This window comes from Akebia trifoliata, unplaced genomic scaffold, assembly GCF_017979445.1.
Source record: "Akebia trifoliata isolate Shusen 1 unplaced genomic scaffold, ASM1797944v1 Contig00275, whole genome shotgun sequence".
Lineage (NCBI taxonomy): Eukaryota > Viridiplantae > Streptophyta > Magnoliopsida > Ranunculales > Lardizabalaceae > Akebia > Akebia trifoliata.
Window position 1 is genome coordinate 60,286 of NW_028236923.1, and position 10,164 is coordinate 70,449.

General features: G+C 42.4%; 1 protein-coding gene across 1 annotated transcript; it reads right to left on the bottom strand.

Annotated features, from left to right (window-relative positions):
• Positions 1-2,784: 2,784 nt before the first annotated feature.
• On the bottom strand, positions 2,785-4,578 carry LOC147381759 (uncharacterized). The gene has a single exon (XM_086430009.1). The coding sequence runs from the start codon at positions 4,576-4,578 to the stop codon at positions 2,785-2,787; it is 1,794 nt and encodes a 597-aa protein (XP_086286135.1).
• Between the last annotated feature and the right edge of the window lie 5,586 nt (positions 4,579-10,164).

The window sequence follows — 10,164 nt, forward strand, 5'->3', positions numbered from 1 at the left end:
TAGTACCCCCGGTACCACGGTGGTGCACTGGGGGCAACTAAAAGCAGGCCTCAGAGTCCCTCTAAGTAGGTTGACTCGGGAGGTCCTAAATTTTTATAGGAGGGCTCTTGGCCAAATGAGCGGAAATTTCTTCCAACTCATCAGTGCCTTTGAGCACATGAACAGTGGTTTGGATGAGGGCCTCCAACTCGGGCTCTGGGACATCAGGGCCCAGTTTGCATTAAAGAAGTGCCTGAATAGGCCGGGCTTCTTTTATTTGTTGAAGAGGAGAGGGAAGCCGTCCTTAGTCGAGCTGCCGGACTCGGACAAGGAGTGGTTCTTGTTCCCGATCCAGATGGCCAGGCAATAGGAAAATGCTCCAGGGGACGAGCTTCCCCCTCTCGCCTTCTCATCCTTCAACCCTCAAGGTGAGCTTTACTAAATGTTCCCGTCTTGCTTCCTGACTTGCTCCTGCCCCTTTTTTTTTTGACTTTCTGATCAATTGGTTGAATGACATTGCAAATCCGAGCAAGGATAAGTTCTCGGGGGAGTCGGTGGTGATCGCCCATTTTCTCGCAAACCCCGAACTCTACGACCAAGTAACCGCTCTTCTCCCCCCACCATACGCTGATCCGTCATGGCGCTCCAATCCAAGCGCCCCCCACCAATCCTCGGCTCAGATTCTGAGGAGGAAATTGTCGAGGCTCCCCCCACCCTTCCTATCGTAGCTACCGGGGTGGGGTGTGCCGCTCTGGACGAGGAAGAAGAAGAGGAAGACCATCAGCCTTTTCTTAAGAGGTTAAGGAGGGGGCCTCGCTCTCCGGCCCTGATGCTCCAGCTGCCACCACCTCCAGCACCCGAGGAATCTAACCATCCAGCCGAGCCATCCCAGGCATCCTCGGCTGGATCAGGGCAGAGGGGGAGTCTGCCCCCTCCCTCTTCATAGGTGGTACAACCCATGATCCGGGGGAGGCCGGTGTCTGATAAGGACTCTGCCTTATCTAACCTGGAAATAGCCCGGGCAATCTTCGATGCGTCCGCGCTCCCGCGTGACGTCGAGAAGGTTCGCTGAAGTTTTGCAGCTGATTCGGCGAAATTCTCACGCAACGGGTTCCGAGCCTTGGCCATAGTAAGTTACTTGTTCTTTTCTTTTAATTTGCTATATCTTTTCCGCTCTTTCATCCTGCTAACGCCGTTTCTTCCTTCCTGATCAGGCTCAACACGCCATGGCCAAGCTCGTTGAATCTCGCAACGCTTCCGTGGATAACCTTCGGGCCGCGGAAAGTCGTGTTCTTCAGCTTCAGGCTGAAAGGGATGCGGCTGCGGCCAATACCCAGAAGCTCCAGTCAAGCTTGGACAGCGCACTATCCGAGCTGGAGCAGAATAAAGATAAGCTAGCTCTGGCGGAGGGGAAGATCTCTTCCCTGGAAGAGCTGGTGAAGGCGAAGGAGGCAGAGCAGGAGAGAGCACTTCAAGATCAGCTCAACTCTCTCCAGGCCCAGCTGGACTCTTCAGAGGAAGCCTGTGAGACAGCTTATAATAAGCTAAAGGCGAAGCTACGGAAAGCCGAGGCCGCTGCAAAGAGGCCGGAGGTGATCCCAGAAGCTATACCAACCGCTGCTCCCAAGCCGAGTCTCAAAGCCCCAGTTGCACCAGTTGACATCCAAGCCCCCGAAGATGCCGTGGTAGCGATTGAAGCGGATGAATAGTTTTCCTTTTTCCTTCTTTGTAGCACAATTTTGTAACTTCATATGTAATCCCAATGGGAGTATATAAACATATATTTTTTGTGTCAACTCTTGTGCCTTCCGTTTTTTTTTTTTTGCTTTCTCTTTTCTGCTTTTAAGTTAAGGCATATTGCTTAAAAAACCCTGAAATAATTAACTATACCTAACTCCTTAGGCTCGTCATTTGTTCAAGACAGAGATCTTGTCTTGATCTTGGCATTTTAGCATGGGCTTGATGCCAGTGAAGAACCGGGACTCTGACTCTGAATCAGACTCCTTAGTATGGACCAAGTCTTTAGTTTCAAACGAATTCCTCAGCTAAGCTCGGCTATTGTTGAGGAATCGAGGCTTTATCCTTAGACCAACTCCTCAGTTGGGCTTGGCTCCTGTCGAGGGGCCAAGGCTTTAACTTCGAACCAACTCCTCAGTTGGGCTCGGATCCTATGGAAGGACCGAGGCTTTCCCTTAGTCCAACTCCTCAGCTGGGCTTGGTCCCCGTGGTGGGACCAAGGCTTTTCCCTTCTGACCAACTCCTCAGTTGGGCTCGGCTCCTATGGAGGGGCCGAGGCTTTCCCTTAGTCCAACTCCTCAGCTAGGCTTGGTCCCCGTGGTGAGACCAAGATTTTTCCCTTCCGACCAACTCCTCAGTTGGGCTCGGCTCCTATGGAGGGGCCGAGGCTTTCCCTTAGTCCAACTTCTCAGCTGGGCTTGGTCCCCGTGGTGGGACCAAGGCTTTTCCCTTCCGACCAACTCCTCAGTTGGGCTCGGCTCCTATGGAGGGGCCGAGGCTTTCCCCTAGATGGCAGGCATAGGCGCAAAGATGACTTTATTGATAATATTTCTTTAAATTGAATACATTCCATGGTGATTGAATTACGTCCCCCGCCGATGTCTCCAAGTAGTACACGCCTGTTTCCCCGACTTTGCGCACAATGTATGGTCCTTCCCAATTGCTACCGAGCTTCCCACTATTGACTTCCTTAGTGTTAGAAAATACCTTTCGTAACACCATATCGCCGACTTTGAACTCCCTATGACGTACCTTCCGGTCATAAGACCTCTTCAACACCTGTTGGTATCATGCCAATCTTTCTATGACCCTTTCCCGCGTCTCATCCAACCAATTCAAATTCCGAGCCACCATTTCATCGTTGAACTCTGTCTCGGCCACTAGCGTCCTCGTTGTAGGAACCTGTATCTCGGTTGGAATAACGGCTTCCGTTCCATAGGCTAGTGCGAACGGAGTGAAACCTGTTGCCCTTCTTACCATGGTCCGGTATGCCCATAGGACACTATGTAGCTCGTCTACCCATCTTCCCTTGTGCTCCGCCAGCTTCTTCTTCAAGTTCCCGAGGATTGTCTTATTGGATGCCTCAGCTTGGCCATTTCTTTGTGGATATCTTGGTGATGACTGCAGCGATTGGATTCCGTATTCCTTGAAGTACGACTGCACGCGATTGCCCTTGAACTGCGTTCTGTTGTCGGAGATCAACGCATAAGGGATCCCAAAGCGCGTTATGATGTGTTCCCACGTGAATTTGATAACTTCCTCCTCTAGAATCCGTGTCAGGGGAACAGCTTCCACCCATTTAGTAAAATAATCTATAGCTATTAGGATGAATAGCTTACCCCCCTTTCTCCGAGGTAGAGATCCAACAATGTCCATTTCCCATATCGAGAACGGCCAGGGTGACTTCATAGCGTGGAGTTCGCTAGCCGGCTGCAAATGCATAGGGGCATGTTTTTGGCATTGATCGCAGGTCCTTACGTACTTCTTACAATCTTCTTGCATCCTTGGCCAGAAGTAGCCCTGATTGATAACCTTATTGGCGAGCGACCGTCCTCCCGAATGATTACCACAGATTCCCTCGTGGATTTCCGCCATTATGAGCTCGGATTCGTCCTTAGTAAGGCATTTGAGAAGTGGTCCCCCGAAAAACATCCTATACAGTTCCTCCCCAACGAGAGTATATTTCCTGACCTGCCGAAGTAATTTTCTGGCTTCCCCCTTGTCTGCTGGCAGAATCTTTGAGTGGAGATACCGCGTGAACTCTTCTATCCATCCCGAGGTTCTTCCAGCCTGTGCGCACTCCCTTTCCTCGTATTCGATGCTTGCTTTAGGCAGGTATTCCACCGGTAAAGACCGTCCTTCCATCTCTCCTAGCATTGAGGCAATGTAAGCCAATGAATCTGCATGCCTGTTCTCATCCCTGGGTATCTGGCATATCTCCACTTGGTCGAACTTCTTAATCTCCCGCTTGACTGAGACTAGATATTTCGCCATGCGTTCGTTCTTTGCTTCGAATTTCCCGTTGCACTGGTTTGCTATAAGTTGGGAATCGGTACATAGCTTTACCCGGCCGATCTCCAACTCGCTTGCCATTCTTAGTCCGTGGATGACTGCCTCGTACTCAGCTTCATTATTTGATGCCCCATACCCAAGCTTGATTATCTTTTCCAGTCTGTCGTTGCTTGGCGTTACAAGTACTATTCCCACCCCCGTGCCTGAGTAATTCGATGATCCATCGACGAAAATTCTCCACCCTGCCAGCTTGTCCCACAACTCCACTTCTTCCACCCCTTCGTCTTCGTTCTCCAACTCTTCCCAGTTCGAATCCTCAACTGGGAAATCAGCAAGGAAATCTGCCAATACCTGTCCCTTTATTACTGTCCGGGACTCGAATTGTAAGTCATATTCGCCGAGGATTACAGCCCATCTCGCCATCCTCCTCGACTTTTCAGATCTGTGCATCATCTCTTTAAACGGGGTGTCCGTCACAACTCGGATGCGATGTGAAAGGAAGTAAGGTCTGAGCTTGTGTGCTGAGTAGACGAGCGACAACCCCACCCTCTCTGTCTTGGTGTACTTCATCTCTGATAAGCCCAACGTTTTGTTGACATAGTAGATGGGGTATTGAAATCGCCTCGACCCTTTTTCACTAAATAGTGGATAGGGGTCCGATTTATTAAATGGGGGACTTTAAAAGAAGGGAGTCGCCACCTAGTTTAGGTCTAGGAACCATAAATAACTCCAAATGGATATTGTTCGATCAATGGATCAGAGATATAGGTAAGGGGTCAGATTACGGGTTTCGGAAGGTGTTAGGCACCGAACCCGCCCGATCAAGATGATCGGTCTCTACTACGATCCAAAATCATCCTATGGTCAACATACAAAGACTACAGTCAAGGTCACAGTCCAATCATCATCATCAATTCATGTTGGATTTTTCAACCAAATCCCATGGCTAAAAATTATCACAATAATCACATGATTCTTCTTTGAATTCCATAAAATATAGAAGGGTTTGAAAAAGCCCTAATCAGCTCCATGACCTGAAATCAATTAAGAAATTCCACCTGCAAACATTTTCTAAGCTGTCCAAAATATAAACTCATGAGAATATTCTGAATGGGAAGATTAGAAATAAAAACATGCCACATTGGGATTTATAATATTTCCAAATTAGGAATGTGAAAATTCCTAAATTAGAATTCAAGAGATATATGCTGAATTCCCAAATTAGAATTTTTAAAATTGAATCCTCCAAAAGTGGAAGCTTCTAAAAGCAATCAAATTTTCGAACTAGAAAATCCCAAATTGATAGATAGGAAATTTCCAAATATAGAAAAGGCAAAACCTTTTAAATTAGGAAGGGATTAAAACATGAAATTTCTAAAATAGAAATTTATAAATGTATGTCTTCCTAAAAATAAAAAATTGTGCCGTTTCCATATTAGAAAGTTTCTAATACGAATTTCCCACGATAGAAAACATGAATCCGAAATTCACAAAATAGGAAATAGAAAATATGACCACAGTGAATCTCAAAATTGGCAAAGATGAAAATCATACAAAATCATCAAATCATGAACACTTTAGACATATTAACAAATTCTTGAATTGGAGATTCACATATATATCAAATTTCTAAGTCGGAACATCGTGATTATAAAGCAAATCGATGAATAAAAATCCACACATGTAAAATTTTAAAATAAATATTTAGAAATACACGACGAATCGGTGAATCACCAATTCATACACATATGCAAAATTTATGTACCCAAAAATACTAACACGTGGCAAATCAATAAATCATCAATTCATGTATATATTACGGAATTCTCGAATAATAGAAAAAAATTAAGAACATGTGATGACCATCATGAACACATTAACGAAAGTCGCTCAATCATCTATGCAAAATAAACAAACGCGAAAAGAGGAGAAAGAAGAAAGAAAACAAAAATGATAAAATAAAATAAAAAATGAACTAAACTCACCTCCACCACAAAATTGTGGCTGCTGTAGGTCCCTTCAGGCGTAACTCAAGAAACTCGTGAGAAGTTGCCGCGTTGGCTGCCGGTCATACTAGAAGAGAAAAGAAAAAAATGGCCACTGTTACCGTTGCTTGTTTGAGACTGAACGTGAGCGAGATGTGTTGCAACGGCTGCAATGAAGTGAGGACATGAGAGAGAGGGGTGCTGTTGTTGTAGGCTACAAATATAAGAGGATAGAGGGTGTTGATGGACATGAAATGAGGGAGTTGCAGGTATGTTATTCCTTTCCTCTTATTTTTCTTCCCTTATTTTCCTTCTTTTCTTTGCTTTCAATTACTTGCTATCCAAGAGGTCTGAGAGAGAGAGTGAGAGCATGAGAGCTCTTCTTTTTTGTTTTCTTTTTTAGAGTTGCTGCTATGTCATCAGAGAGAATAGGAAAGGAGAGTCTGAGAGAGAAGAGCGTCTGGAAAGAGAGGAGACGTGGGAGAGAAGAGTCTGATACAGAGAGAAAATGTCTGGAGGAAAAACGTGGCAGAATCTTGGAGGGTTTTCTCAGCAGGGAGAGAGAGGTGGCTGGGCATTTTGGGTGTTGTGTTGCTGGGCAGCAAGGATTGTAGCTACAGCAATGGCTGCAACGGATTGAGTTGCAGGGATGGGAGAGAGAGGTGGGAGGGATGTGAGAGTCCAAAAATCGATGGAGAAGAAGAAGGTGTTAAGGAAGAAGAAGAAATCCTTTTTTCTTTCCTCCTCTTTTAGAGAGAGACGTCTCTCGTTAAATAGTACTCAACTTCTATTTCAGTTTCTTTCTAATTCTCTCTTTTACACGTTTTTCACTTTCCTTCTTTTAATAGAATGGAGGTGGGCTGATCCCCCGCTACTCGTAGCACATTAGTAGTCCCCGGTTAACGAATGGTGATCGGTAAATCTAATTTTGATTCTAATTGGGTTTCTTCGACGTTTTGATTTAAGTCTTAATTTGATTTTTCATTTTAGTTGATTATATAATTTTATTTTAAGTTTAATTTTAAATATGAATTTTGAATGAGTCGATTAATTGAAATTTTTATTTTGGTTGATCAATTTTAATTTGAAAATTTCTTAGTTGGATTTAATTTATTGATTTGATTGATTGTTTGATTAGTCAATTTCATTTTCGTTGGGTTAATTGATTAGGTTTCGTTTGATTGATTGATTTTGATTGGATTCGATTTTGAATTTTAAATTTGGTTCCATTGTTTGATCGATTTTTTAAAATTTTTTGATTGGGTTCGATTTTGAATTTTAACTTTATTGATTAGATTTCGATTTTATTTTCATTGTTTAGTTTTTATTTTTTTTATTTTAATTTTGATTGTTTAATTTTAATTTTAGTTGTTTAATTGTTTATTGATATTAATTTTAATTTTTTAATTGTTTAATTTTTTAATTTGAGTTTGAATTGTTTGGAATTATTTTATTTGAATTGTTTGATTTTTTAATTTAAATTTTAGTTTTTAGTTTAAATTGGATTTTTAATTAGGTTTGAATTGTTTGGAATTATTTTATTTGAATTGTTTGATTTTTTATTTAAATTTTAGTTTTTAGTTTAAATTTGTTTTTTAATTAGGTTTGAATTTTGTTATATTTTCCTAACGATCGAGGTCTCTAAGTTGAGTTTGGAAGTCGAGGGGCATTTCAATCATTTTTATGATTTTTCTTAAATTTTTCTATTTTCGTCGGTTTGGGTCCCGTTAGACTCGAAATCATGTTTTGAGTGCAATGGAGGTATTTTCGAAGTCTTTCGGAGGTCTGAAATTTATGAGGGGTATTTTCGTCATTTTGTCAATTTTTATGAATTTTTATGAATTCTGGCGTGAGGTTTCTTTTAGTCCCAACGTGATTATTTCTATGTTTCAAAGTTGTATTTTCCTAATGTAGCGAGGTCTCTATGTTATCGAACTGTGTATCGAACCTAAGGCGTACGTGCTTGCTAAGTCGAGTGTAAGGTGTAGCGATCTTAAGCGTGCGTAAAATTCTATGTCGAGTCGCAACAAGTAAGGGAGATGAAAAGAGTGGAAACGGAGGGAATCAGGGATAGTACTCACAAGCCTTCGAGTTCTTTACGATCATCATTAGGAATCCACAGTAACTGGGTGACGAATTGTCGAATTAGGCAGATGCAAAAATGGGGTGTCTACAGGTATTCCCTTCCCATATCGACTTTAAAGAGAACCGAGCTTACTGACGATGAACTAGTTGCCAGGTAAATTCCCAACTCCTCTCCTTCTTCCGGAGAGCTAAGGATCGGTGGCTGCCCTAAATACCTCTTCAGGTCGTTGAACGCTGCCTCGCATTCCACACCCCAGGCGAAATTCTTCTCCTTTTGCAGCAACGTGAAGAGCGGACATCATTGATCAGATACCCTGGAAATAAACTTGTTCAGCGCAGCTATTCTCCCTGCCAATTTCTGCACCTGCTTTTGGTTAGTGGGGCTCGGCATTTCTACCAACGCCCGGATTTGGTCTGGGTTGGCCTCAATGCCTCTCCTGGTGATAATGTGCCCGAGGAATTTCCCAGAGGAGACCGCGAAGACACACTTCTTCGAATTCAACTTCATTTCGAAGCTCCTTAGCCGATCAAAAGTTTGCTTGAGGTCTATCAGATGGTCCCCTGCTCGCTTGCGTTTTACCAATAGACCGTCGATATGTACACGATCTTCCCGATCAATCCTTCGAACATCTTTGTCACGAGTCTCTGATAAGTGGCCCCGGCATTTCTTAAGCCGAACGGCATAACCTTAAAACAAAACAACCCTTGCTCGATGATGAATGATGTTCGTTCCTGGTCCTCCACTGCTAGGGGGATCTGGTTATACCCCGAGTATCCGTCCATAAATGACATTCTCTCATGACCAGTAGTGGCATCGACCAACCAATCGATCATTGGCAGCGGGAAGCTATCCTTTGGGCACGCTGTAGACACCCCATTTTTGCATCCGTCTGATTAATCAAGTCGTCAACCCGATCGCAAAGGTTCCCAATGATGGATGTCTATTCCAATGCTTTATTTTGTTACCAGATATGTTTCAGAAATCCGGATGAGGTATCTCGAACTGACAAAACTTAGAACCACGCTACGCTAGGAAAATACGACCCCAGAAACATAGAAACCATCATCTTGCAAACCAAAAAGAAGCTTCACGATAAAAATCACTAAAAATGATTAAATTACCAAAATACCCCTAACCTCAAAACAACCTTAGAGCCTACATTACGCTTAGGAAAATCCGTTCAAACACATAAAACAACAAATCGAAACAAGTAAACTACTTCGCCAATTTTCACAAAATTTGACAAAATTACGAAAAATACCTCTCATAAAGTTCACGATCATTTCATATAAAAAACTTCATAAATGATAAAAACCAACATTCCCATTGAATTCCTTACGAAAAACTGATTCCAAAACATCCTGGAACATTGAAAAACGACTTAAAACGTAAAAATTCCTCTCCGAGGGCAAAATGGTAATTTCACAATTTTCATAATTAAAAAATTTGAAATTAATAAATAAAACATTAAATAATTAAAGTGAAACATTAATGAAATTAATTAAAAAAGTTGAACCTAAAAAATCGATTAATTGGACTCTCAGGCAAAATTGTTGAGGGTTCGTGGGATATTTCTTTAAAGACCCCTCCATTTGGGGGTCCAAAGAATTAAAGATATAATAGAAGGGGGTTCTCCAAAAATTGAAAGTAAATCAAGCAAGACTGAAGTCAAGGTATTAAAGTCAATCAAGTGAGACTGAAGTCAAAATTAAAGTCAATCAAGCAAGACTGAAGTCAAGGTACTAATCGAGTCAATCTCATAAGACTAAGGTCAAAACCCTAAATCAAAACCCTAATCTAAACTAATCAAGTCAATCTCATAAGACTAAGGTCAAAACCCTAAATCCAAACCCTAATCTAAAACTAATCAAGTCAATCTCATAAGACTAAAGTCAAAACCCTAAAACCCTAAAGACTAAGTCAAAACCCTAATTGAAACCCTAAAAGTAACCCTAATCAAACCCTAATGCTTCTAAAAACTTTATAAATAGGAGCCTCCACACCCTATTTTCGTATCAAAGAAAAAACCCTAGAAAAAATAGGTGAAGAAGCCTCCACAACTCCTCCAAAACCCTAATTTTGGAG

What these genes read in the sequence shown, in the direction of transcription:
- LOC147381759 (XM_086430009.1), bottom strand. Translation starts at nt 4,578, where the DNA reads ATGAAGTACACCAAGACAGAGAGGGTGGGGTTGTCGCTCGTCTACTCA.